General features: G+C 55.4%; 13 protein-coding genes across 13 annotated transcripts; 7 read left to right on the forward strand and 6 right to left on the reverse strand.

Moving 5' to 3' along the window:
* Positions 1-514: 514 nt before the first annotated feature.
* Positions 515-841, forward strand: MHF1 (MHF histone-fold complex component; the record flags this gene model as incomplete). Its single annotated transcript, XM_064797344.1, has 1 exon — positions 515-841. The coding sequence occupies one exon, from the start codon at positions 515-517 to the stop codon at positions 839-841; it is 327 nt and encodes a 108-aa protein (XP_064663578.1).
* A 151-nt stretch (positions 842-992) lies between these two features.
* Positions 993-2,172, reverse strand: LTR77_000077 (uncharacterized protein; the record flags this gene model as incomplete). The annotated part of the gene is made up of 6 exons (XM_064797345.1): positions 993-1,022; positions 1,074-1,228; positions 1,279-1,452; positions 1,505-1,720; positions 1,776-2,036; positions 2,094-2,172. The coding sequence occupies 6 exons, from the start codon at positions 2,170-2,172 to the stop codon at positions 993-995; spliced, it is 915 nt and encodes a 304-aa protein (XP_064663579.1).
* Positions 2,173-3,007: 835 nt separating this feature from the next.
* On the forward strand, positions 3,008-4,003 carry LTR77_000078 (uncharacterized protein; the record flags this gene model as incomplete). The annotated part of the gene is made up of 1 exon (XM_064797346.1): positions 3,008-4,003. One exon carries the CDS (start codon positions 3,008-3,010, stop codon positions 4,001-4,003), a length of 996 nt encoding a protein of 331 aa, XP_064663580.1.
* Positions 4,004-4,773: 770 nt separating this feature from the next.
* Positions 4,774-7,581, reverse strand: BDF1 (transcription initiation at TATA-containing promoter protein; the record flags this gene model as incomplete). The annotated part of the gene is made up of 2 exons (XM_064797347.1): positions 4,774-7,378; positions 7,490-7,581. 2 exons carry the CDS (start codon positions 7,579-7,581, stop codon positions 4,774-4,776), a joined length of 2,697 nt encoding a protein of 898 aa, XP_064663581.1.
* A 1,268-nt stretch (positions 7,582-8,849) lies between these two features.
* On the forward strand, positions 8,850-10,325 carry UTP5 (Small subunit (SSU) processome component; the record flags this gene model as incomplete). The annotated part of the gene is made up of 1 exon (XM_064797348.1): positions 8,850-10,325. One exon carries the CDS (start codon positions 8,850-8,852, stop codon positions 10,323-10,325), a length of 1,476 nt encoding a protein of 491 aa, XP_064663582.1.
* A 329-nt stretch (positions 10,326-10,654) lies between these two features.
* Positions 10,655-11,782, reverse strand: LTR77_000081 (uncharacterized protein; the record flags this gene model as incomplete). Its single annotated transcript, XM_064797349.1, has 1 exon — positions 10,655-11,782. One exon carries the CDS (start codon positions 11,780-11,782, stop codon positions 10,655-10,657), a length of 1,128 nt encoding a protein of 375 aa, XP_064663583.1.
* A 489-nt stretch (positions 11,783-12,271) lies between these two features.
* On the forward strand, positions 12,272-13,519 carry LTR77_000082 (uncharacterized protein; the record flags this gene model as incomplete). The annotated part of the gene is made up of 1 exon (XM_064797350.1): positions 12,272-13,519. One exon carries the CDS (start codon positions 12,272-12,274, stop codon positions 13,517-13,519), a length of 1,248 nt encoding a protein of 415 aa, XP_064663584.1.
* Positions 13,520-13,757: 238 nt separating this feature from the next.
* Positions 13,758-14,348, forward strand: APS3 (Sigma-adaptin 3A; the record flags this gene model as incomplete). Its single annotated transcript, XM_064797351.1, has 2 exons — positions 13,758-13,826; positions 13,881-14,348. 2 exons carry the CDS (start codon positions 13,758-13,760, stop codon positions 14,346-14,348), a joined length of 537 nt encoding a protein of 178 aa, XP_064663585.1.
* A 1,216-nt stretch (positions 14,349-15,564) lies between these two features.
* LTR77_000084 (uncharacterized protein) lies at positions 15,565-16,466 on the forward strand (the record flags this gene model as incomplete). The annotated part of the gene is made up of 2 exons (XM_064797352.1): positions 15,565-15,778; positions 15,829-16,466. The coding sequence occupies 2 exons, from the start codon at positions 15,565-15,567 to the stop codon at positions 16,464-16,466; spliced, it is 852 nt and encodes a 283-aa protein (XP_064663586.1).
* A 578-nt stretch (positions 16,467-17,044) lies between these two features.
* LTR77_000085 (uncharacterized protein) lies at positions 17,045-17,584 on the reverse strand (the record flags this gene model as incomplete). Its single annotated transcript, XM_064797353.1, has 1 exon — positions 17,045-17,584. The coding sequence occupies one exon, from the start codon at positions 17,582-17,584 to the stop codon at positions 17,045-17,047; it is 540 nt and encodes a 179-aa protein (XP_064663587.1).
* A 2,714-nt stretch (positions 17,585-20,298) lies between these two features.
* LTR77_000086 (uncharacterized protein) lies at positions 20,299-20,736 on the reverse strand (the record flags this gene model as incomplete). Its single annotated transcript, XM_064797354.1, has 1 exon — positions 20,299-20,736. The coding sequence occupies one exon, from the start codon at positions 20,734-20,736 to the stop codon at positions 20,299-20,301; it is 438 nt and encodes a 145-aa protein (XP_064663588.1).
* Positions 20,737-21,047: 311 nt separating this feature from the next.
* CDC60 (cytosolic leucyl tRNA synthetase) lies at positions 21,048-24,545 on the forward strand (the record flags this gene model as incomplete). The annotated part of the gene is made up of 1 exon (XM_064797355.1): positions 21,048-24,545. The coding sequence occupies one exon, from the start codon at positions 21,048-21,050 to the stop codon at positions 24,543-24,545; it is 3,498 nt and encodes a 1,165-aa protein (XP_064663589.1).
* Positions 24,546-25,286: 741 nt separating this feature from the next.
* On the reverse strand, positions 25,287-26,382 carry LTR77_000088 (uncharacterized protein; the record flags this gene model as incomplete). Its single annotated transcript, XM_064797356.1, has 4 exons — positions 25,287-25,418; positions 25,492-25,557; positions 25,610-26,084; positions 26,132-26,382. 4 exons carry the CDS (start codon positions 26,380-26,382, stop codon positions 25,287-25,289), a joined length of 924 nt encoding a protein of 307 aa, XP_064663590.1.
* Positions 26,383-26,515: the final 133 nt, after the last annotated feature.

Genomic DNA, 26,515 nt, shown 5'->3' on the forward strand with positions numbered 1-26,515 from the left:
AGGAATAGACTGTACAGTGCAGAGGCGCTGCTAAGAGGTTTTCTTGGAATCATGGCGATGGTGATGCCGTGAAATTCAAGGGAATAGGAAAGTGGACACATGAGATGAGGATATACTCAGCAAGGGAGCCGTTCAGCCACCTACCGTCTTCTTATCCATACCAGGAGGCCAGGAGCTCACATTGCGCATGATCGGAGTGTGCTGGGAAGTCGACAAGAGGCGCAGGAAGCGAGGAGTCCAGCATGCATTCTTCATGCTCCTCCGCATTCCGGTCGTGCCTGGCCATCTTTGCCTGTTCTTGCGAAGCTGTACACAGCTGCTGCAGGCTATTGGAGTTCGTCATGCTCATGTATTTGCGGCAGAGGGAGCGTCGTGGTCTGGTGTTCGAATGGAGAACAAGAACTGATGTCGAGAGGAAACGAAGTCGAGAAGAGATGTGGTCCAAGCGCCTAAACCTTGACGCGTTCCTCCAACTCACGCGTTCGACTTCTCTGAACATCAACACGACAGCAATATGCCCGGCCTTCAGGGGGACGACAATACCAAGGAGGAGAAGCTCAAGGCGAGCTTGTGGTACTCGATCGGTCAGATGGTTGATTCTGCCGGGCTAGCGACAGACTCCAACGCCTCACCACACTTTATCGGAGGGCTAAGTGAGCTGGTATGGCAACAGATCCAGACGGCGGCACAAGATGTGGAAGCATTCGCGAAGCACGCCGACAGGCGCATTATTGCCACCGAAGACGTTGTGCTCCTGGGGCGCCGGAGTGAGGGACTCAAGACGGTGCTGCAGAATCAAGCGAAGACCGTATCGAAGCAGAATGCACCAAACGGTCGATGAAGGAGTGAAATGCTCTATTCTATGACTCTATGATCACGCTGCAACACCGACCGTACTACTTTGGCCACGCCAACGCTGACCAGGCCGTGCGCATGGCATATCACCACGCAGATTCGCAGCCCATCTCCAACTTCCGAGAGTATTTCGCCATCTAGTCCTTGTCTGGGAAACCGAGCTTGACCTGATGATGATCAGTACAGGTACTACGAGCAGGGCTGGGGTCTCAACGTACACCAAACGGCGGATAGACGAACCGGGTCACGCCTTTGGTCTTGTGGATCTTTTCCAAGGACTCCATCTCATCAGAACTGAGCTTGAGTACCTTCATGTTTTCCTCAATTCGCGACGGAGTCACCGATTTTGGGAGTACGACATGGCCTTTCGAGACTGCATGGCGTTAGCGAAACGACTGCAGTGGACCGCACCTGGAGACATACCTTGGTAGCTGATCAAAACGGTGCCGGGGCCGACGTTGTGCTTCTTCGCGACCTCTTGCACGCCTTCTTCGTTGAACATTGGGCTTCCCGTGCTTCCCAGCGGGCTGTACGCCTCAATGAGGATGCCCTTCGAAGTGCAAAAGTCCACAATCTCCTGCTGAGGCAGGTATGGGTCTAGGAGGCGTCATTCACACTCAATCCATACTCGCCGGACATCTCGACTTACGGTTCTCAATCTGGTTCGCCGCAGGCACGATCGAGCAGTGCGGGAGCAGCTCTTCAAGAAACTTCTTGCTGTAGTTCGACACGCCGATTGCCTTGGCCTTGCCAGTCGCCGGCAACTTTTCGATGGCTTTCCACGCGTCTATATGCGACCATTCAGTATCGAGATCTCGCGAGCCGTCTGGATGCTTCGGGATCATAGGGTGGTTTCCGTTCGGGTCTACTGAGAGTCAGTTCTTCGACCTTGGTATAGCCTGCCGCTGCTCTTCACATACTCATGGGTACCGGCCAATGCATCAGATATAGGTCCACATAATCCAGACCCAATTTCTGCAGACTCTCGTCCAGACACGCCTCCGGCTTCCGGAGGTATGTGAGCCAGCATTTTGAGGTCACGAAGATATCCTCCCTCTTCACGCCGGCCGCAAAGGCCTCTTTCAACGCCTCGCCAACCTCTGCCTCATTGCCATAGGCGAAGGCAGCGTCGATGTGCTTGTATCCGGACTTGAGGGCGTGTGCGACTGCGTCCTTTACCTCTGGTTCCACATCATTAGCTTCTTCTCAAAGGGTTCAAGCCATTGGAAAGCACTCACGGCCAGGCTCGCTCTGCCAGGTCCCTAGTCCCACGCTCGGGATTTTCACGCCGGTATTGAGGGTGAAGGAGTCAGCCATGGTTCCTTCTGGGTGTTTGATGTACTCTGGTGTCCTCGCAAGCATCCAATTCGCAAGTTGCGGGTTCATTGACGATTTGCACCTTGCGATTGAGATCTGGTGCTCTTGCAGCCGTGATCGGCCTGTCGGCGACCTACGTGGGGTTCTTCAATAACCGACGAGCCGGCCACATCCCACCTGCGAGCGCCAACTGAAGGAGATTCTCCGTGAGACGAACGGAAGCAAAACGGCGAAGGGTTCCTCGGAGTGCCGGAGAGATGATCGTGATCTAGGAGAAAGGTACAACCGAATACGACCTCGAAAGCCACCAGTCTTCACTCTACCACCAATGGAGCAAGTAAGTCCGCCCGATGACACCGCGGAAGAACATGTCGGCAGCGGCGCAACCTCATCAGGAAATTGTTGAGCGGACGAGCGGTCCATGACGGAGCGCCGGCTCCATAAAGTGGATCACAAGACGGTGGTGGAGCAAGGATGGTCCGGTTTCAGGCCAATAGTCTGTTGCACGCCTTGAAGTTGGCTTTCTTCACCTCGTCCACCAGCTCACCCTACTGCAAGCCATTATATCATGGGGGCTCCGAGGGGGGTACGCTCGAGAAGTACTCTGCGGATGGTGGGGAGTTCACCTCCGGACTGCGCTGTTGGGTCTTCCATAGCCTGCCAGTTGCCAGCAAGTGGATCGCGAAGGTGAGACTGTTAGATCAAGGGCGGAGAGGTAGCAAAAGGGCAGACTTTCTCCCAGTATCATCTTCTCCTCCTTGCCGTCCATCTCTGTTTCGCTGTACCTGTTCTCCGAAGTATCCTCTCCATTTTCCAACCTCCCATTCTATCCGCCATGGCACCATCAGCAGTTTACGAAACCCCAAACATCAACGAGAACTTCAACTCCCACAAAGATGGCCTCGCCCTCGAAGCCACCTCCGACGCCGTTGACGAAGTCAACGTTCTCAAAGCCACAATGAGAGTCAAGAACGGCACGGCCAGCCAAGCCGAAGTCGACCTGTACGAGCAATCCCAATTCGACTCCTCAAAAGACAAGACGCAATTCCGGCAATACGAAGACGCCTGCGACCGCGTCAAGAACTTCTACCGCGAGCAACACACCAAGCAAACCGTCGCCTACAACCTCAAAGCCCGCAACGAGTTCAAATCGAAAACTCGCGCCGAAATGACCATCTGGCAAGCCATGGAGAAACTCAACACGCTCATCGACGAGTCCGACCCAGACACCTCACTCTCGCAAATCGAACACCTGCTCCAATCCGCCGAAGCGATCCGTCGCGACGGCAAACCGCGCTGGTTCCAACTCACGGGCCTCATCCACGACCTAGGCAAACTCCTCTTCTTCTACGCCGCCGAAGGCCAGTGGGACGTCGTCGGCGACACGTTCCCCGTCGGCTGTCGCTTCGACGAGAGCATCATCTACCCGGGCACCTTCACCCAAAACCCCGACACCAACGACCCCATCTACAGCACCGAGCACGGCATCTACACGCCGGGCTGCGGGATGGACAACGTGATGCTCAGCTGGGGCCACGACGAGTACCTCTACCACATCTGCCGGGAGCAGAGCACGCTGCCCGACGAGGCGTTGGCGATGATAAGGTATCATTCGTTCTACCCCTGGCATTCCGCGGGCGGGTATCGGTGGATGATGGATGAGAAGGATGAGCGGATGTTGGAGGCGGTGCGGGCGTTTAATCCGTATGATTTGTATAGTAAGAGTGATGATGTGCCCAAGGTGGAGGAGTTGAAGGGGTATTATTTGGGGTTGATTAATGAGTTTTTCCCGCCGGGGGAGGCGGAGGCGGAGAAGGTGATTAAGTGGTAATGCTTGAGCGTTTTTTGTATGTATACCTTTACGATTGATGATCTTCCACCAAGTTCAAAGGCTGGTCAGACGTGTAACTGTTCCTCGCCACGTAAGGAATGTGCGCGAATGGCAGGCCAGGGAATGGTCATGCTGCCACCGCCAGCTAACTTTTTTGCCGCCCACACCATCCCATCGCGTGGATTTCTCCCTCATGAAACCTCAGCAGACCTGGCATCATCGTCAACGCTGCCGTGAAGCTTCGCATGCTCATGTTTTTGTTTGCTTCACGACCAGTTCCTCACAGCATGCATACCATGACCTTCGCCACGAGCCCCAGACAGCGCCCAGTCATCCCTCTCTGCACACGCACTCGCACAACAGGAAGCTTTACAGCGCCATTCGCAATACAACCTGGAAGAAAGAGCAAGCATAATGCTACAGGTGGTCTCTCATTCGCATGTCAGAACGACTGCCATGCTTCAAACTATCTACCTCGACCTAATCCTACAAGACCACCTCACTCGAAGCAGTCTTAATTTCGCGCCGCTGATCGCTGTTGCAGAGCATCGCTCCCTCCCCCTGCGCCTCCGTCAACGCGCTCGCTCAAAGTACCGCCGCAGGCTCGTCCTCCACGCCTGAGAAAGAATCGCTGCACCTGATATCCGATCGCCTTTCCTCCTCCGCCGGCCCTGGATTGATGGCATCGTGCATATTGGTAGAAAGAGAAGCCCACCGCGTGAGGAAGAGCCAAGAGGCCTCCGCCACGGCAACCTCCATGAACAACACACCTACTCCTCCTCGGACTCTTCGCTCTCCTCGTCACCACTGCTCTCAACCTCCTCCTTCGCAACGGCAAAGCTCGAGTTCGTCGGGCTCTCGCTACCACTAGTAGCCCCGTTGAACTGCGCCAGCTTGCCGCGCAACTTGTCAATCGCATTCTGCTGCTCCACCTTGCCCATCGGCTTGTGCTTCTTGCGCTTGCCGGCCGCACCACTGCCACGACGAGCGGGCTCGAAGTCGTCGTCGTCCAGCGCAGCAGCATCGTCCGGCGACATCTCACGAGCCTTCTTCTTAGGATTGCCGAAGATCCGGCGGACGAAATCGAGGAGCATGATCTGGACGTCGTTGGGCAGGTCGTCGATCTCCAGCTCCATCTCGTCGCCCATCTCACGGTGCTTGGCGGAGTTGGTGGTGATGATCCTGGTCAGCTCCGACACCTGCGACTCGTCCATCTTAGGGACAGCCTCCGAAATCTCCTGCTTGTCCTCATACGTCACGGTGCGGGTCTTCTTCGACTTGGCGGCAGGCTTAGCTGCAGACTTCGCTTTCGGCGCCGCGGACATGCTGCCGACCTTCTTTGAACCGCTCTTAGAGGCCTTCGCTTTCTTCTTCGAGGCCTTGCCGCCATCCGCGGATCCTAATCCTGAAAGCGCATTTTGCATGTCAGCGAGCTGCTTCTGAAGAGCCTTGATGGTGGCGGTCTTCTTATCATCCTCCTCGTCTTCTTCGTCATCATCAACAACACTCTCATCATCTGCTGAAGCCGAAGAGGCACGATTGGAGATGGGCTGGTTCTTACGCTCCCATTTCTCCTTCTGCGCCCACAATGTCTCAAACTCGCGGCGGAGCCCGATCGCCATGTCGCGAATGGGATTGCCCGGAGGGTTGAAGGACGTGCAGTTTGAGATGATCAGCTCGAAGTCCTTCTTGACTTCTGCTGCAGTGCTGTATTCACCGTTCTTCAGCTTCTGCATCATGGTCCCAAGGTCCATCGGATGCTTGATGACTTGACGATAGTGCGGAATGTTGAGAGCGACTGGGTCGACGGGCGCCTGGAATGGATGATTGAGGTTGCCATACTTGGAGCTTGAGATCTCATGGAGGATCCAGTCGCAGAAGCGGAGCTCGAGCTGATGCGCCTTCCTCTTCGGCTTGGCGTACGGGATCTCGCGGTTCGCAGGAGGCTTGATGGCCCGGGCTGGACGATTGCTGGACTGGCGACGGATTTGAGGAGTGCCATCGGCCTGCAAGGCGTACGTGTCTGCTCCTTGACCAGCCGGTGGAGCAGGAGCGGCAGGCGGAGCGACCTGACGCGATTCGCGCCGTGGTGGCGGCTCGCGCGGAATTGACACCGACCGCTTCTTCTCCGGTTTGGATGGTGCAGCCATCTGCGCGCTGGGCACAGTCTCCATCGCCTTCCGGAAGTACGCTTCAAGGTTGAAGCCAATCTGCGTGACCGCGTGCGCATCGCCATTGAAACGACGAGTGTTGCTGATGATCATGTCGAAATCGTCGGCAAAGGCCTGGACTGAGTTGTACTCGCCCTTCTTGAGATTCGTTTCCAGAGTGCTGAGGTCCATGGGTTTCTCGATGATGGTCAGATAATTTGGGATGTTGAGCGCCACAGGATCGACAGGCTTTGCGAACGGACCCGAGTTCTTCGTCTTCTTCAAGTTCTTCACCTTCTCGAGGAGGAAGCTTCTCTGGGCTGGAGTCATAGCCTCAGTGCTGTACGTGGGCTTGCCAGCGCTGTCCGGCGCTGGCTGAGTTGCTGATGGTGGTGGAGCTTGACTGTCGCTCGCAGTCACCTGATCAGGCGGCTTCACATCAGGCTGAGTGTCAGCTACCATGGCGTTGCCGCTGTCCACCGTCTCGCTTGGAGCGTCGAGCACGTCTGATGCTGGCTGCTGCGTCGTGGGTTGAGTGGCCTCGACTTTGACGTCTTCGCTTGGAGGTGCGGTGTCAGGCGGCGCTGTCGGATCGCTGGCGATAGCTGGTGGTTCTGTCGCTTGTGGCTCGCCTGTCGGCTGAAGTATTGGGACGGTTTGCGGAGAAGGCTCCCTCGTTGATGCTCGTGTGGCATCCATACCAGGCTCATCGACGGTCTTCATGACCGAAGCAGTGACCGCGTCGACAGGTTCGGTGGTCGGCGGTGCAGCCATGCCAGAAGTCGACTCCATCACGACGTCATCGTCCAGCTTACTCCGCTTCGCAGCACGCTCATCTTCACCTTCATCCTCACGCGGCCGCACCAGACCCTGCTCCGGCTGCGCACTCATCGAGCGCGTGTCGGCCACGGGCGACTGCGCGTCGCCAGCCATTCCCGCCATCTCCACATCCGCAGCGCCTGTGGTCAGAGGCTCATCAGGTGGTGGCGTGGGATGTGAAAGATGCGTAGAGTCCTTTGAAGGAAGAAAGTCGGCGACAGGTTGAATACCGCTACTTACGTCGTCCACAGGTGATGGGCCAGAAGGATTCAGATCTGCGGGTCGTAGTGCTGTGACTTTCGCGTCCATCGCAGCATCCGTTGGCCCAACGGGCGCGTCTGTGGGAGCGTCGATGGCGCTGTCGGCGGGGTCCGCAGTCGCCGGGTCGATGTCTGGTTGCTGTTCACTGAGGAAAGAGTCAGCTTCAGTTTGTACGATGCGTGAAAGAACACGATGTAAGTGAAAGGCATGTGATGAAGGTACGGCATGTGACGAAGCAAGAAGTGACGATACGTACCCGTTGACTGCTGCTGCTTCGTAGGGTTGTTGCGCGACGGATGAGTCCATGTCGTCGGCAGGTGGTAGGTGTGCTGACAAGTCGGAAGACATGGTCGTGATGTGGCGTAGAAAGAAGTGAATCTATCGATGAAACAAGCACGTGACGATGGCGGTTCTTGTTTCGGCACGGAACTTTTGGGTGCAGATCAACCGGATGTCAGTTGAATCGGTTTTGATGCGCGCTGAACGCTCCTCATTAAAAGAAGTAAATGCGCGCAATAACAGTGGATGAATTAGTCGTAAACGGTCGTCAACGTAGAGAGTGAACGTTGTTGTGAAGCTCTGTGCGCCAGCGCTGCGAGGTATCCAGTGAAGCTGAGATCGCGTGTGGCTCGGCAATCAAAAGAGGTCGCAAGTTTTTTGAAGGCGTGGAGGTTTATGAAGCCCGGGACCGCGCTAGAACAATTCCGCGTTAGGCCGGGCTACACGTGACCAGTCAGAGCCTTCAGAAGTGCGGTCACTGCAGCCTTCTGGGTGGGGTCGCCGCTGATGAGATGGCGAATTCGCAGAGCTGCTGATGGCAAAGTGGCAACCGCAGTAGAGATTGTCGCGTCGGCAGTCCGTCCACGGTATCGGGATCGGAGACGCGCCTGGTGTTGTCTCGAAGTGCAGAAGGCCCGTGCGGGTTGTTTCCTCAGTGTCACGCCGAGGCTAGATCGCAGCGGGCAGAAGACGTGGTGCCCAAGCGAACTCTAGCGCGAGTCTGTTTCGAGCAGAAGTTCGGTAAGTTGCGATTCAAGGTGTGACGACCTAGACAGACGTCGGCGCGGAAGAAGGCGGAGGGGCGGAACGTGATGGAGGCGGGGTAGGTGGTCGACTCGCGGATGAGGAGGTGAGATGTTTTGAGCGAGTGGCACCCGCGCGCCTCTTATCCTCTGTCGGTGCGCGGCCTCAGGAGAGGCGACAGGTGAAGGAGGCGTTTGATTGGAGGCGATCTGCCCCTTAGGCTTTGCGATGGCGCAACGGCCTACGCGGGTGTAATGTCCACGGATCCGCTGCAAGTCCGCCTGCCTGTCCGCCTTTGGTGCACGTGACGATGCGCTGGATGACTTACCGATGGTTTGGAGATGATGACCGTGTTTGCGACGCCGATGCGATGGGTTGTTTGCTGTTGGCGGGAGTTGGGTGTTGCAACGTGGATCGAGCGGGTTTTGACTTTGATGAAGAAAAGGCGGCCGCTAGTCCCCATCGGGACTAGTGGCCGCATTAATTTTTCCAGTCGAACTTCTGTAGACCTGACGACATCTAGCGAGCAGACCGCATCTTCCTACCACCCTACACCTTTCCCTCAGCGTACACCACATGGCATCTTCGTCGCCATGAGTACCGCCAAGCGGTCCCGACGGCGGCAACCGGACGCCAGAGCAGCCTCTCCGCTCCCAGCGTCCAAGCGGATCAAGACTACAAAAACTTCTCACGTGCCTGCTCGGCATGGCCTCGACTTCCTGGTCGACGACGACGCCAAGCAGGGGAAGCGACTGGAGGCGAAGCTCACCAATGGAGTCTCGAAGTCAGCTACAAACCGAGTGGACGAGTCGCGTGCGGCGGTGGCACCCAATGTGCCGGACAAAGACCAGGTAGGTGCTTCGCAGCAGAACGCGATCGATATCTCGAGTGTGGAGGACAGCAGCAGTGATGAGTCTGTTGATGAAGATGGACCTGCGGCCGTGGCAGGCGGCGGGGCGAATGGCATGGCAGAGGGCAAGCAGATGGTGAATGGTCATGGTTCGGAGCGGGAGGAAGACGACGATGCAGCGGACGAGGCTGTTGGTGGAGCAGAGGATGTCGATATGGATGATGAAGCGGAGGACATCAATGGCGAGGCGGAAGAGCCATCTTTCGGTGAACTGCTGCAAGCGCGGCATCCGGACCCCATTGACGTGCAGGCATCGTTCCCCGACCCTCTGATGGACCGACAAGCTCTCGCAACCACGTCCGGGGATCGCACACTTGGAGCGCCGTCCGGCACGACTCTGCGTACTGTCCTGACGCAAGCCCTCAAAACGAACGACCGAGAACTACTCGAACGATGCTTCCAGACCAGCAATCTCAACGACATCCGAGCTACCATCGAACGCTTGCAATCACAACATGTCACCACACTCTTACAACGCCTCGCCGAACGCATACACAAGCGGCCTGGTCGAACCGGCAACCTCATCACCTGGGTGCAGTGGTCACTGGTGGCGCACGGCGCATACTTGGCCAGCCAGCCGCAAGTCATGAGGAAGCTGAAGAGTCTGGAACAAGTTCTCCGCGAACGAGCGAACGGACTGCAGCCCTTACTGCGTCTTAAGGGCAAGCTGGATATGCTGCAGGCACAGCTGGAGTTGAGGCAAAGGATGAGGGCAGCATCTCGGGCCGCGAGTGTGGGTGAGGACGACGATGAGGAGGGCGTCGTGTACGTGGAAGGTCAGGGTGACGATTTTTCGGATAGTGAAGATGCCGCGGAGGGTGGTCAGCCTGGCGGGAGCACGTTGGAACCACCTATACCAAAGTTCAAAGGACTAATCGCCAACCCTCGGAGCGACATTGCAGAGTCAAGCGATGAAAGCGAGAGCGACGACGATCTACCGAATGGTGTCGCGCAAGAAGGCGAGGATGGAGTATCTGAAGATGACGATGCAGAGGAAGGAATGTTTGACATCGAAGCGGAGGAAACTTCCGACGAAGCCAGCGAGGACGAGAACGATGTGCCGAGCGCCGCAGAATCAGACGACGAGTCCGACTCTTCTGCTAGCGAGGAGATCACTGTACAGCAACCTAAGCCGAGCAAGCTCAACCGCAAGCGATGATCGCATCAAACGACTACAAGGTAATGGCTCCCCTGTTTTCGGCAAGGCGTTTCAAGGCGTACCAAAAGATGGGCTCAGGTGGTGTATATGGGAGGTGCAAAAGGTTGTTTGTTCGTTCATCAGCGCGCCAGCATTTCCTGCATCTGTATATGGTAGAGGACTGCATATGAGGACATGAGTGTGCACGATACCCGCATGGCGCTGCTCTTTGAGAGATATCAGGAGTTAACGGGGTTTGCATAGCGAGGTTTAGTGAGTGTAGAGCTGTGTGTACTCCGTTCCTGATCATCGAAAGTGCCTTTGCACGGATGAGATGTAGGCTGGTTTTCTCAACTGCAAAACTGCTCCATCGCAGTCTTCACTTCCTCCTCCTCCGCAACCCTCCACACCAGTCGCCCGCCACTGACCTTCTTCTCACGCAGCAATTGAAGTGCTCTCTCAGCGCGCTCCAGCAGAGTACCGCCTTCAACGATAATCTGATCATTGGGCTCCACAGTCTTCTCTGCGATTGCCCAAGGCATCATCTCCGGCTGCAGTCTCTCCGCCAAAAACTCATCAGTCATGTAAGTATGCGTCCTGACGCCGGAGACCTCCACGCCCTGGGCCCATGCCGCGCAAGCCTGGACGTCCATCTCGTATTCCGGTCTGATTCCTGGAGCGGCATCCTTTATGATGACGGGAAGCAGGATAGCGACTTTGGCTCCCTTTGTAGTAGCAACCCGTGCGAGTGGCCTTACGCTTCCTTCCAGACTTCCGATACAGTCCAAGACGAAATCCCTCTGACTTGGTCCACTCTTCAGCCTGTCTCTAATCCGCTCGACAGTCCCCTCATCCCGATAGTCAAGACAAACACTCGCCCCATACCGCACCAACCGCTCATGATGCGCCTTCGACGCCGTCGTAACCACATTCCCGTACCCATAATACCTGAGGATCTGAATCGCATACATCCCCACACTCGAGCTCCCGCCCCAAACCACGATCCAGCTATCCTTTCCAGGAGACACATACCCTTCCGGCTTAGGCCATGGGAGATCGAAGCCGAGATCTTTGGACAAAGCGTGCCATGCCGTGACGAAGTTATCCGGGACCACGACCACTTCTTGCAGACTCCGGCCCGGCGGTAGCTTCGCGAGCAGCTTCTCCTCCGTGACGACGTAGAGCTGGTGCGCCTTTTCGGCTTGGAATCGCCAGACGAAACCGAAGACCTGGTCGCCAGGGCGGAGTCTTTTGACGTCAGGGCCGACTTCGAGGACTGTGCCGGCCACGCTGTCGCCGAGGATTTGGGGAGGGTTGACTAGGAGGTGTGCGTCTGCTTGGTGGAGATCGAGGGGCGTGGAGGCGGTATATTGGTTGATGAGTTTTACTTGGTTGCTGGCGATGGGAGGGGTGGGGATGTGCTGGATTTGGAGAGGGCCGCCGGGGGTGACTGTTACGACGGCGGGATGGGTGGACATCTCTGTGTTTGAAGTATCGTACAGTGATAGTGTGAGATCCCGGAGCAGGCATCTTGACCTTTTAAGAATTTGTCAGCCGTGCAGATTTACAGGTAGACGGTCGCTTACCAATCAACTCATATGTGATCGACTAACGTGTACGAGATTGCCAGCTTTGGACAGCGGCAAGAACCCTCCGAGGGATCCTAGTCGACTCCTTCGACTCTCAAACCGACGATCGCGTCAAGAAGGGCCTCATCGAGCCGGCGAAAAACGACCGGGATCGAGCGGAGTGTCGATGTCGCGGGACAGACTGACAGACATTAGTGCGCGCCCTTCATGACTCGTTTGTATGTAACTGGAGCGAGTGAGTCGACATCTCTTTCGATGTCTTTGTTGAAATACATATCATTTTTACAATGCAATTGTAGACGCTGAAGCAAAGGCTACGGTGAGGGGTAGGGCTTCTTCTTCTCCTTCGCTTTACTATTAATTCGAAAAAGGCACGAGATGGCTGGACGACGCACCACCAGAGTGCAATCGCTGGCTGGGATCGGTGTTGATCGCATGGGCGCACTGGCAGCTGAGAAGGAAGCTTCGTCGGTCACGGCTTCATCAAACATTGGAGAGCGGCACTTTAAACCGCTCAGGATGGAAAACCTGGACACCGACGTTCCTCCCAGCCCCGTCGCCCTCGAAGCTACCACCAAGGCTATATCAAGCAAAGAAGACAACAGCTATCTACCATTTATTGGCCAGCTTGGCCTTCGTAACGCTGCGGCAGCTCATGTGTCTCGCATGACGGGAGACGTTGCGCAGTACTCCGGCGAGGAGAACTGCGTGATCACAGCTGGTGGACTCTCGGGAGTTCTCAACACGCTGTTTGCTATTGTCGAGCCTGGAGAAGGTGTTCTCCTGACGGATCCGACGTATGTTGGACTCATCAATCGAGTGAAACTGGCCGGAGCGATTCCAATTCTCTTCCCATTGGAGTTCCGTGCCGGCGACTTCTGGAGGTTTCCACGCAAGAAGCTGCAGCAGTTCATCGAGTCCTCGCAGGACAAGTATGGCATACGGACCACAGCCTTGCTGTTAAGCTCACCTGCGCTGCCATCTGGGGTGTATTTGGATGAAGAGGATTGGCGAGCTGTGGCAGATGTCTGCATCTCCCACGATATCTTACTCCTCTACGATGCTGCGTTCGAACGACTCTTGTTCGACAATCGGCCAGTCGTGCATCCTGCTTCGATTCCAGGGATGGACCAACGGACCATTACCGTCGGAAGCGCATCGAAGGAGCTCCGTCTGATCGGATGGCGCGTGGGTTGGGTCGTTGGACCAAAGTGGGTGATGTCTGATATTCAGCTCGTCGGAATGGCAAACGTAGTTGTTCCAGTTGGGATCGCTCAGAAAGCTGCACAAGCGGCCCTAGAAGACTCTGAGAAGGATTGCCTTGAGTTCAGCAGGGAGCTCCAAGCCAGACGGGATCTCTTGATGGAGGAGCTGAAAGGTCTCCCAGTGGGCATTCCAGCTGGGGGTTGGTCTTTCGTTCTTCGAGTCGAAGATGGAAGAGGAGCATCAAGTGCTTTGATGGAAGAAGGGATATATGTTACTCCGATGAATGGTTGGGGAGAAGTTCACGGAGAGAAATTCGTTAGATTCATCTTCTCCAACGAGCCGTGTCATCGATTGAAGGGTATTGGAATGAAGGTGCGAGCTGCGCTTAAGTACCTTCAAGTCGAGCCAAAAGCTGTCTGAGAATGGAACGAAGTATCATCTTCAAACATATTCCGTCATGCACATCCGATGATCGTAAGGAATGAATGCATTTTTAAATTAGACGAAGTCGACTCCGGGAAGAAAGGAGGTAATGCCTGATTGGTTCTTTATAGAAGGGAGCTAACGGCTGGCTGCATGATCTCCGGCAACGCTGTCACATGCATCTCGACCGCGACCTCACCTGTCACCTCTATCTACACTCGAACATGCCGCCGCGATGATCAACGCCGTCTTGGTCTTCAACAACAATGGGCAGCCCCGGCTGACCAAATTCTACACCCAGCTCGTAGGTCCTTCCTCCACCCTCCATTCCAGCTCCTACTAACCCAATGGCGCGCAGGACACAGCAGTCCAACAACGCCTCATCTCCGAGATCTTCACCCTCGTCTCCGCCCGCCCGTCCAGCAGCTGCAACTTCCTCCCGCTCCCGCCCCTTCTCGCACCCGCCAACACCTCCTCTAGTGCTGCGCACAATGACGCACCCTCCCTCGTCACCTACCGCCATTACGCTACGCTCTACTTCATCATGATCTCCACATCCACCGAATCTCCTCTCGCCCTCTTGGACTTGATCCAGGTGTTTGTGGAAGCGCTGGACCGGTTGTTCGAGAACGTGTGCGAGTTGGACTTGATCTTCAACTTTGAGACGTTGCACGCGGTATTGGGGGAGATGATCGTGGGTGGGGTGGTGGTTGAGACGGGGTTGGAGAAGGTGGTGGAGGGAGTGAGGAGTCAGGGACGGGTGGCGAAGAGGCCGGTTAATGAGGGGAGGAGTGGGTTGGCGCAGGGGATTTGGGCGGGGAGGTGAGAGGGAGGGAAGGCAAGAGATGTTCAAGAAGGTTTGCTTGCGGTGCGCAATGCGTGTTGAAGAGAGCTTGCGCATAGCCGCGGGACTACAACATGCGCTGGGAGGACGTAGAGGACAGCGTATTTCCGGAGCTTCAGCATCCGTCTAATTCTGGCCTGCATACCTGTTGCTGGCTATCTAGGCAAAGCTGGGATGCGTATGCGCAAGAGGCCGAGTGGCATCTTCCGTGGGAATAGTACGTCCACTCTCCCAGCTACTTCCGCCTGATGCTGGCCCTGGAGCGCGGGATACAGGTTTCCAAATCAGACCATTTCGGGACCAGCAGATCTTCCTTGGGGACAATTTTGAATCTTCAAACGCCTCTTCGCGCCGCACGCTTTGCTCTGGCTGCAGGAGACAATGGGAAATCTCGCGAAGAACACCGCTACCAGCTTGAGCTTCACTCCGCCCGGCGATGGAACGCATTGTTGCTGGCAGGACGAGCACGGCTTCTCAGTAGTTTTTGGTGGTGGAAAGGTCAGCATTTCAGCTATGCTGCCTTCTATGTGGTGATTCTTGCTGGTCTGGACCTGAAGCACAGTCTGGACGCCATTGGCGACGGTTACCGTACCTGCACTGAAGGCTGGAGGGATGGAGGGCTAGAGTACTTCGACTTTCAGCAGCCACGGTGCCTTGCAGAAGCGGGAGCGTGCCTAAAACTACGCCGTCACAAACACCGTCGGTCTGACTACTTTCCCTACCCGTTCAACCAATGTTCAGGCTCTTTGCGTTCCTCAGCGACTTCCTTCTTCGCCGCTGACTGGAAGCCACACTCGCCGCTCAGTAGGTTGGCCGTCATTTCGTGGTGTGCAGGAAGTCCCCCGACTGGCAGATTCGGCCACTTACCATGCGGCGTTGTCCGGAAGCCATCAGAGACTCAAATGTCACTTCAGTGGCAGACGCACAAAATCAGATGTAGGACCAAGTTGAGAAGATCGCGGAACATGTGAGATGACTGAATGAGGTAGGTGAATAATGAGCTAGTCCGCATTAGGGCGTCTGCCTGTGTGTTCCCGCACATAGACCTGTCCCTTTCACCTCAAAACTGACTTCCCCACACCAAACCAGCGCCTTACCAAAGCCCGCTGACAGGAGGTTACAGAATCACAGTAGGTGCTTTACATCTTCCACGCAAACGTTCATCGGCTAAGTGAACGCTGCAGCGCAGAGAAGCATGATGACTCCACGTGGCGCCAGCAAGGTTGATGTTCTGAACTTCACCTCCAAATCTGAGGCCGCGAGAGCGCATACCCTGGAAGACGCCGACACCGTGAGCACGACGTCTACCATGGACGATCCCAAGACCGCACACAAGCCGTTCCGCTTCCTTGACTTGCCCCGCGAGCTTCGCGAAGTGGTTCTCGCAGAAGCAAAGTGCGACGTCAAATTCAGTATGTGCGGACTACGAGGAACATCGCCATTCGGACTAACAGCCTGACAGGGCCTCTGCATTGTTTGAAAGTCAAAGCATTCGTTGTCGACCCCAATCTGCGTCTTGTCAGCCGTCAAGTGAAGGACGAAGTTGATAGCATCATCTCCAAAACCTCTCCCACGGTGGTGGTGCTCAACGTCGAGTCCATTTCGGGCTACCATTTCGCAACGGGGTTTCTCGGCGCTATCAAAGGCCGTATTCAACGAGTCAACCTCAACCACTACCCGCCGAACGAGACCGTCCCGAGCGTTATTATCTTTGCACCGTACATCGCAGTGGTTTTTGGTGGCGCTCTCCAGCTCAGTCGACTGCTGTGCAAGGAAGGGGCCATCAACAACAAGCAGATCCATCTGCACGTGCATATTCCTCTGGGTCGAGACAAGTTCGGTAAAGCCGACCTCGCCGGACTAGAAGAGCAGCTGCAAGAAGAGGCACTATGGTGCGCCTCTGGTTGGGATACCTTTGCGACGATGGAGGTGCATAGGTATGGTCGGAAGGGCAGTCATCTCTGGGCGACTTGGGATCACACGTGCGGGAAGCTTGTGATGGCGAAAGGAGAAGAAGCCGTGGACGCATCTGCTGAGGTTGGGGAGGCTGGTCAAGTTGTAGCGGCCCAGAAGCTCAGGGACGACGACATGGCGGCGTGATCTAGCGATAATGAGCACGTTCAACCGGACAGGGTAGGCTATTCTGGTTGGCACACGACGAGGAAGCCATGGCAAGACCTGAAACCTATGCCAGTTGTTCAGGCGGTAGCCTGATCATAGCTCGGAGTCTCCGACTTGCTGGAATGAATTATCCGGCGGAGCAGGACAGAGTCAGTGGCCAATCTTCTGAAAGTGATATGGGTGTGGCTTTGTAGCAGACGCCAGAGCAGAGCATCACCGGCCTTAATTGGAGAGCTGAGTATGAATTGCGATCATCGGTACAGCACCGTGAATGAAAGCACTTTCATCTATTACTGACCCCAAGTTAAGTACATCTTCCAGTAAAGAGCAACATCATCCCAAACTTCGTCGGACAGCCAACCTCTGAGCCTCTTGCAACAACTGCTACATCGAAACCAAGAACAATTTCCAGAAGAACGTTCCGCCTTGCTTTCTCCTCTCACACAGTCTGCCTTGCCATCGAAACAATGCTGCTCAAACCGAGTACCAAATAACTTGTACCCTCGAGCCCGAACCGTCGTCTGCAGCCACGAGGTCGGCCCGTCGTCGTGATGATGTTACCCAGCCCGTGTCAGAAAGTTGGTAGCTGCAGTGCCGTTTGGTGCGTGCAAAGTGAGTTGCTGATTCCGACACCTCACTGACAGGTTTTCGAGCAGGTCGACGCAACCACGCAGACCATCTTCAAGAGGCTGCGTGCAACGGTGGCCAAGGTTCACAATAGTGGTTTGGGTATCCTTAAGCACCGAGATGAAGGTGCGGTCGAAGTTGGGAACAGGCTGAGCGGTCTGCACGTCGTCGATGCGTTTCCCGATCTCTACAATCTGGGTCTCGAAATCTGTAACGCTGACGATACAACGCTCAATCGTGTTTCTAAGACCAGGGCAGACAGAGCTGGTAATGGCGGCGTCCCTGAGAAGTAAGTCGTGGGTCTTGACAATGTCGAAGAGTATCTGCTTCTGCTCTTGAAGCAGACTCTGCTTGAACTTGATGGTGGTGTCTCGTATGGTCGAGCCGGGCGAGGTCTTGGTGGTATGTCCCAGGAAGAGCAGGGACGAGATGAGGAGGAGTATCATCTGCAGGCGGTTGAAGATCTGCATTTTCTGTGAACGGTTAGCTTTCTGGCTTGTCTTTCATGGTTGGACATACTCACTGCGGCTTGACAAGACGGCGAGGCTTTGATTGATGATGGTCTGGGCTGAAGTGTGTTGTGGTGGGCCCGTGATGGAGTTGAAAGAAGGCAACGAGACCACGTGGTGCAGGTATGGTGGTTCTGATCTGGAGGAAAAAGGAGAGAGGGAAAGGAGAGAAAAGGAGAGAAACTTATAAACGCAGGCACGCACCTGCAAGATCAGCGGAGGAGATGCCAAAAGGGTGCGTCTTGACACCGCTCTGCGAGCTCAAACAGACAGTGTTCATATAGCAATCTCGGGAGGCCAATACCCGCGCTGGGGACATGTTGCGAGAGGGCCTACACCTATGCGTATTGCGCTATTGAAGTGACCAGATCTTCGGGCTGTCTTAGTACTGACCCATCATGACCCGACGGGGAAGAACAGCGTTGGTAGACAAGCGTCGAACAGCGTCTCGTTGGGAAACCAGCTGCCTGGAAATACCCTCCCGGACCACGAATGCGGCATGGCGTGGTGCGTGTCATTGTCATATTTCACAGATCGGATCTGTCTGAGGGAGGCTGCAGGCTCGCGGGCTGGTGCAGCTTCCCGCTCGTGCAGCGTGGTCCACTGAGCTTGTCTGTCCGAGAAGGGGTTGAATGAGGCTCAAGTTGACTTCTCAAGGGATTAGTGCTGATAGAAAGATGAATGATTGCTGGGAGATTAGTGAGCCACATAAAGGTACGCCCAAGAAACAGCGTTAGATACATTCGTTACTGAAACCAGCCCACCAAATGCAATACCTCAAAACGTAGATGTACGACAAACCGATAAAAGTGAAGTATGGTCCCTCGATTCAGCACCACGGTTGTAGAAGATCTCGGAGTCGTCAAAATCCTTCCAAGAAAACGCATTGACGGTGTAACCTGATGTATCGATTTCCACGTATTGGTGAATGCAGGGCGTGGTCTGAGAACGCAGGCGTGAAGTGCCGGGCCAAAGGCCAGATTGGTGCGGCTGGAAGGCAAACAGCGTTCGATGCAAGATAGTTAGGGCTCGAACGTGTGGTTTGCTGGTAATCGCGGTGGGTCGCCTTGGGTGTCATCGCCGCAGTGTCAAGTTGGAACTAACGCAGTCTTCTCCAAGGACCACTGGCAATTCAGTGTAGCAGCTGCGACAGGCTGACAAGCTTTCTCCAATCTGGCGAGCAAGAACTCCGTGCCTTCGTGCATCAAGTCACAAGACGAAACCCACTGCCGTCTTGAAACAGGAAGCTGCGTCTCGTCGATCATGGCCATGAATTCTGGGACACGATGCTCATAAGAGGCGAGCATCTTGCTGCATTGCGCGAACAGCTTGTTGAGAACAGGACATTCGTTGCCGTGCTTTTCGACGAGGAGCTTCGCCAGTCCTTGGAGGCGTAGCGAGTACTGGGCAAGGGCGTTCTCGAAACGTGCCTGCAGCCGAACTAGGGAGAATCGCAAGACTTCGGAGGTGTACCGGTCGATTGGTTCGGTCCAGGAGCACCAAGCTAGAAGGACGCCCATGACCGCAAGAGTTATGACCCAGCAAGCCGGATGGGGTAGGCGTGGCATTGCTGCTGAAACTTAGCGCGATGGTGGACGATGGGAGACTTCATACTCACTGATGGTTGCTTGTTGATATGGATTAGGTTGTAGAGCTCGCAGCTGAGGCGTAGTCTTCGTGAAGTCGACAATTTGTTGCCCGGTTGAAACGACCTGGTGTTGGGCGCTGGAATTTTGAAAGAGAGGGATTGATGGCAGGTAGCGGTACTCTTATACAACGGCTTGGACCTCCGCGGTGAACGATCTCCAATGCTGAGAACCAGACATGCATACCGCCAGATGGCAAGCATACTAGACTTAGACAATCAATGGCTCGTGTCTGCTGTACCAAGACATGTCTCAATGGTGTCTTCCAGCGGTGTGGCCAGATGTACACCGTTGGGACGAGTTCGTTCATGGAAAGACATGCCGGTGTGTCAGCATGAAAGACGAGACCATGCTTGTGGGAAGCTCGTTTGCTAGACTCGTCCTGCGAGAGGCCGTAAGCCATTTGTGACTGAAAAGCCAAGAGCCATCTGATGCAGTTTCACCACATCTTGCATGGTCCGCTGTTGGCCAGTCTCGCAAGTGGGCACATCGGCATGAGTCTCGGCTGCTTTCCACGAGATGAGGTTTCGCCATCGCTGGTTCCAGAAGACGCTGCTACTCGCCAGACAGCGTTTGAATCAACCCCTGAGCCAGGTGAGCGGGTAGAAGACAGCCACTCTAGTTTGAAGCGAGCATGCCGACGCTTGGAGCTGGGTGCTGGTTCCTGACATCGAGCCAATCCGCATAGCCAGTGCCTGAGTGTGGCGGTTGCTAAGAGTGTCTTGCTGTAGCCACGCGCATCGGGATGCAGGAGCCCCTTTCCGTGCCCTAGATCGTGCGCTATGCGACAGCGGGCAATGTATAACTGCGCCTCCGAAGGGATCGCCGCACTGGGCAGAAGAGGTGCCTTGCAGCCGGTGGGAAAAGCTCTGCGGGTGCACAGCTTCCAGTCTTGCAGGCTTGCAGATGCCAAGGCCACAAGACATGAACTTCCCTCCCGTGCCTAGTTTGACGTCCTTGAGATTCTTGATATGCCGTTCGGGTCTAATAGACATCGTCAACCGCATGCCGTGTCTAATCAGCCGCCCCTCATCCACTCTGCCGCCCTTGACTCCCATTAACCTCCCTTGTTCCCCGAAACTCATCCATCTGTGCCCAATACCACTTTCGCACTCCATCAAACACAGTCCTGCCCCTGGTTCTCTCCCCCTGCCCTTCGCCAACCCCTCGTTCTCGCCCTTCAGTCACTTCCAGAAACAACACCCCGTAGATGCCCACCGCCACAATACTGCCCCACTGTACCAACGTCACCGCCTTCTTCCATCCCGGCCTCGCCCATTTCAGCTTCGTTCTTCGACGGTAGCGGCGCTCGAGACGGAACTGGTGCTTGCTGGAGAGCTGGCTGAAGTCCGGAGGCCATGGTCGCTTGGCTTTGTAGGGATTGCTTTTGAAGGTGTACGGAAATTTGACGGGAGGTGGAACTTGTGGAGCGCGACGGAAGAGAGAGTTGAAGAGAGTGGTGGCCATGGTTGGTGCTTGTCGAGTCGAGATGGAGAGGTGAGGTGATCGTGCAGCTATACAGTGGATAGTGAACATCGGGGCACACCCATACTGAAATATACGCGTAAGGTGTTTTTGCCGACGGTATGAGTAAATTTCCAGCAACTTGACAGAACTTTGTAGACGCCTTGTGACAGAGCACAAAGACACACGAAGACTCGACCAGCACTCGCTCCATGACCCCGTGAGTCACCACGCTGCTTCTCCTCCGCCGAACAACGCCGCCGCTGCGTGGCTTGCAGCAGACTCTCCACTCATATCGCACTTCCTACGCAACGATGGCGGCGGTGGCAGCAACACAGAAGGCCCTCGACCCGGCGGCGCAAAGCGTAGGCACGCTAAAGATCGAGAACACCGACAAGCGCGATACCCTCATAGCGTCGGAGAAGAAGTACCAGCAACAATGGACCGAATCGAAAATCTTCGAGCAAGATGCGCCGTCTCTGCAAGAGATCCCCTTCCAGTCGATGCCGGCAGCAGAGATACGTAAGAAGCATCCCAAGTACATGGTCACCATGGCGTATCCATATGTCAATGGCACGCCTCATGCTGGTCACTCTTTCACCGCGAGTAAGCTGGAGTTCGCGATCGGCTGGGCGAGGATGAAGGGGCAGCGCGCGCTATACCCGCAGGGCTACCACTGCACGGGTATGCCCATCAAAGCTTGCGCGGACAAGCTGGTTCGGGAGATTGAGATGTTCGGGCAGGAGTTCGAAAAGTGTCCCGTGGATGAGGTGGTCGCAGAGGACGCCAAACCACCTACACAGCAGGCCAACGGCGCACCTCCGGCACCTACGCAGGAAACAACCAAGGAGGATGTGACAAAGTTCACGGCGAAGAAGTCGAAAGCGGCCGCGAAAGTCAACGTCAACCTCAAATACCAATTCCAGATCATGCTGGCCATTGGTATCCCCATCGAAGAGATCCACCGCTTCTCTGATCCTCAGTACTGGCTCGAATACTTCCCTCCGCTCTGGAAGCGAGACTTGAACGACCTGGGATGCCGTGTCGATTGGAGGAGGAGCATGGTCACCACAGATGCGAATCCTTACTACGATGCTTTTGTGCGGTGGCAGATGAATCGCCTCAAAGAGATGGGCAAGATCAGGTTCGGCAAGAGATACACTGTCTACTCGCCCAAAGATGGACAAGCTTGTATGGACCATGACCGGCAGACGGGAGAGGGCATCGGCGTGCAGGAGTACACGGCAATGAAGCTGCGCGTGATGGAGTGGCCTGAAGAGGCAAAGAAGAAGATGGATGGCAAGATTCCAGAGGATGGCAATGTCCACTTCGTCCCTGCTACGCTACGGCCAGAGACCATGTACGGACAGAACAGCTGCTTTGTCGGGCCTAGCTTGACGTACGGCATCTATGAAGTCGTGAAGGGGAAGGAGTACTACTTCATCTCCGATCGTGCCGCGCGGAACATGGCCTTCCAATCCATCTTCCCGACCTGGGGTGTCTTCCCGAAGGTCGCGGAACTGCAAGGCTCTGATGTCATTGGTACCTTGGTGCACGCACCACTTTCAGTACACACGAAGGGCATTCGCATCCTACCCATGGAGTCGGTGAAAGCGACGAAAGGCACCGGCGTTGTCACTTCTGTGCCTTCAGATTCACCAGACGACTACGCGACAATGCTGGATCTGACGAAGAAGGCCGAGTACTACAAGATCAAGCGGGAATGGGCCGAGCTGGACATTCTTCCCATCATCGAGACACCCTCGTACGGCAATCTGACAGCGAAGCACCTTGTGGAGAAAATGAAGATTAACTCACCGAAAGATGCCAAACAGTTGGCTGAGGCGAAGGATCTAGCATACAAGGAGGGCTACTACAAGGGCACGATGATTCATGGTGATTTCAAGGGCAAGAGTGTGGAAGAGGCGAAGCCACTCGTGAAACAGCAGTTGCTGGATGCTGGCGATGCGTTCAACTATGCTGAGCCGGATGGTCTGGTGATAAGCCGGAGTGGCGATGAGTGCGTTGCTGGTCATCTCGACCAATGGTTCATGAATTACGGCACACCCGAGAAGAGTGGTGACGAGAAGTGGCAACCTGCAGTGCTGGAGCATGTACGAAATGAGAATGGCGAAGGGCTGAATACCTTCTCGACTGAGGTCAAGAACGCGTTCGAGCAAGTGCTGTTCTGGCTCGCACAATGGGCTTGCGCGCGATCATACGGGTTGGGCACTAAGCTGCCCTGGGATCAAAGCCAGCTTGTCGAGAGCTTGTCGGACTCCACCATTTACATGTCTTACTACACTATCGCCCATCTCCTCCACTCCGACATCTTCGGCAAAACCAAAGGTCCCGCCGGTGTCACTCCAGATCAGATGACTGATGAAGTCTGGGATTACCTGTTCTGCCGCAGTCAGACGCCTCCCGCCAACTCTAACATCCCTGAATCCTCCTTCCAGATGATGCGCCGCGAGTTCGAATACTGGTACCCTCTGGACCTGCGATGCTCCGGCAAGGACCTCATCCAGAACCATCTCACCTTCTTCCTCTACGTCCACATTGCGCTCTTCCCGCCTGAGTACTGGCCCAAAGCTGTCAGAATTAATGGCCATCTCATGCTCAACGGCGAGAAGATGAGCAAGAGCACCGGCAACTTCCTTACTCTCGCAGACGCTGTACGGAAGTTTGGTGCCGATGCTACGCGTATTGCGCTTGCGGATGCTGGTGATGGTATTGAAGACGCTAACTTCGAAGAGACGGTGGCGAACTCCAACATCCTCCGCATGTACGAGCTGCGCAGCTGGTGCGAGTCTGTCGTGCAGGACGCCCGCCCACTCAAGGCTGGCGAGTCCTACAACGCAGTCCGCGATGCCGAACGCCACAAGACTGTTGACTCCATCCAACGCACCGGCGAGTTGACCTTCTGGGACCGCATTTTCGATAACGAGCTCAACGGCCTCGTCCGCGAAACCCGAGAGCAATACGAGCTGAGCAACTACAAAGCCGCCCTGAAGTCCGGCCTCTACGACTTCATCTCCGCCCGAGACTTCTACCGCGAAGCCACCAAAGCCGCAGGCGTCGGCATGCACCAAGACCTCGTACGCCGCTACGTCGAGCTGCAAGCCCTGATGGTCACAGTCGTGGCCCCCCACTGGTCCGAGCACATCTGGCTCGAAGTCCTCAAGAAAGACACCACCGTCCAAAACGCCCACTTCCCCTCCGTCCCCGAACAAGACCCCAAGCTCGCCGCAGCGCGCGAGTACGTCCGCGCCACCAGCTCCGCCATCACGTCCGCCGAAGGCGCACAGCTCAAGCGCATGGCCAAGGGCAAGAGCATGAGCTACGACCCGAAGAAGGACAAGAAACTCTCCGTCTTCTGCGCGACGAAATACCCGAGCTGGCAAGACGCCATCATCGACACTGTGCGCGAGAACTTCAAGAACATGAAACTCGACGTCGGCGCCGTGAGCAAAGCGATGCCCAAGGCGGAGGCGAAGCGCGGGATGCCTTTTGTGCAGCAGTTGAAGAAGAGTCTGGAGTCTGGGGTCAAGCCGGAGGAGGTGTTTGAGCGGAGTTTGTTGTTTGATGAGGTTGACGTTTTGGGACAGATGGTGCCGGGGTTGAAGCAGACGGTGGTGAAGTGTAAGGTTGTGGAGGTCGTTGGGGTGGAGGAAGGAGAGGGAGACAGCAAGATTGGGAAGGTTGTTGCTGGCAGTGAGGGTGTGGAGATGGGGGCAGAGAGGAAGGAGATGGCTCCTGTAGCTTCGAGCGCAGTACCTGGGCAACCGACGTTCTTCTTTGAGAATGTTTGAGGTAGCGGAGTGGGTGCAGTGGAAAGGCACGACGGAGTTGCTTGAGGTATACTGGTGAAGGATGGAAGTGAGACTACGCTCGACTCATGTACAGACCGTGGGTTGCTTGTAGATTTCTCGTCTGTAGAGTAGAGGAATCACGAAACATGGCTTATCTTCTCAACACCTCTTTGAGTCTTGAATTGACGATTAATCAATTTCAATGTTCTATTTTGTACATGTTGTGGGAATGGCGTAAATGCGGTGATGTAGGGAGATGGTAGGGCGATAGTAGCGTGGTGGTGGAGTGATGGTGCGCTGTAGGTGCGGTGATAAGAGGGGTGATACTACGGTGTAGATAGGGTGATGACACGGTGTTGCCTCTCCACACGGTTTTTCCGTTCAACACGCTTCTTCCCTCAGCACTGTGTCCAACACCCAATGCAGCCGCCCGTTATTGTCCGAGATTTCCAGCCAATCGCAGCGCTCTACGGCTTTACTCCTTTCGACATCCACCAGACTATTGACATGCTCTCCGTTATGACCCTCGAAATCTGCATCGAGACTTTAGGGACATGTGATGATAAGGACGACTGGAGAATGGCTCAGGCAGCTCAAAGTCAAGTAGCATGCTTTCGACGAAGTGATGTGGAAATAGTCATGCATCACGATCCCTCGGACTCTGTCGTGTCCCCCTCAAACCGAAATGACCAGCCGTATAACTTCCCTTCCCTGCCATCAAAGCGTTTTCGCGCAGAAAATCTAGCTGACCACACCCGGATCTTGCGTGGTCAAGCTGTAGCCGTACGACTGGCTGATGGAGTTGTAGTTGCCCTGCTGTGCCCACTGACCAGCATAGTAGGCGTAGTTGGTTGCGTAGGATCGGTCCCATGGCTATCGATCTCCAGTCAGCATGCTTGTGCCGCAAGGCTAAAGTCATAGAGTGGAGTTATCGGAAGCAACATACCTGTGTGTAGAACGTGCAATAAGTGCCCTGAGGAACGTTGTTCACACTCTGCACGTAGGCGTTGAACTGAGACTCAGAGTTAGTCTTCCACCACTGACTTGAGCGAGATCTGACTTACGAAGTTGCACGCCTGGTATGTCCCATCAGCATTCGGATGATCATGGTCATACTGCGTATGAGCCAGACATCCGGAGGCACACTTCGAAGGATCAAAAGCACCAGCATGATACTCAAACCCAGTATAAGTGTCCTTTCCAGCACTGTTGAGCGGTGCGCTGATGGAACCACCTAGCTCGACTGGGCCGGTGAAGCTGGGTAGAGGTGGCGGAGGAGCGTCTTTGACGTAGCCGTTCGACGCCGCGATGACGATGTGGAAGTTGTTCCTGTAGCCGCCTTGGTTAACGGCAGTGCTGGCGGTGACTGCAGAGTTCCAGAGGATGCATTTGATATTGACTGTGGATGGCGGGTTGTCGCAGCCGGCGCCTGGGTCCACGGATGGGTCGCGCTCATAGAAGATGTTGAAGGCGTTGCAACCGAGGACGCTGTCGCAGTACTCTTGACACTGGATGGTGTCGTAGGTTTGCAGGTTGTAGCTGGGTAATGTCAGCTGCTGTGACGTTCAACGCTATGAAACACTTACGAGCCCATGTAGCCATCTTGAGAAGTAGACCCTGACAGGCGGGCAAATGCCAGGCTGTAGCCCTGAGGGGTGGGAGCGCTGACAGCGGTGTTGACGTAGATACTGTTGTTCGAGAAAGCTTCGGCCGTGTCCGGCGAGGTGATCGGACCAGCACCGGCTGGCTGAGGAGAGCAGGCGTCGCGGACGGCGAGGTAAGGCAGCGCTGACGCCATGCCAATGGCCGCTGCCGTGAGCATGAGACGGGTAGTCATATTGTGAAGCGTCAGGCTAAGCGTAGCGAAAGGGTAAGGAAGCGAATGAGTCGGAAAGCGCTGGAGGGCTTCGCAGCTCGATCAATCGTGCCTGATTTCGACTGGAGCACGAGAGTGACCTGCTTATATACTC

Source organism: Saxophila tyrrhenica, assembly GCF_035928015.1.
Source record: "Saxophila tyrrhenica strain CCFEE 5935 chromosome Unknown scaffold_1, whole genome shotgun sequence".
NCBI classification, from domain to species: domain Eukaryota; kingdom Fungi; phylum Ascomycota; class Dothideomycetes; order Mycosphaerellales; family Extremaceae; genus Saxophila; species Saxophila tyrrhenica.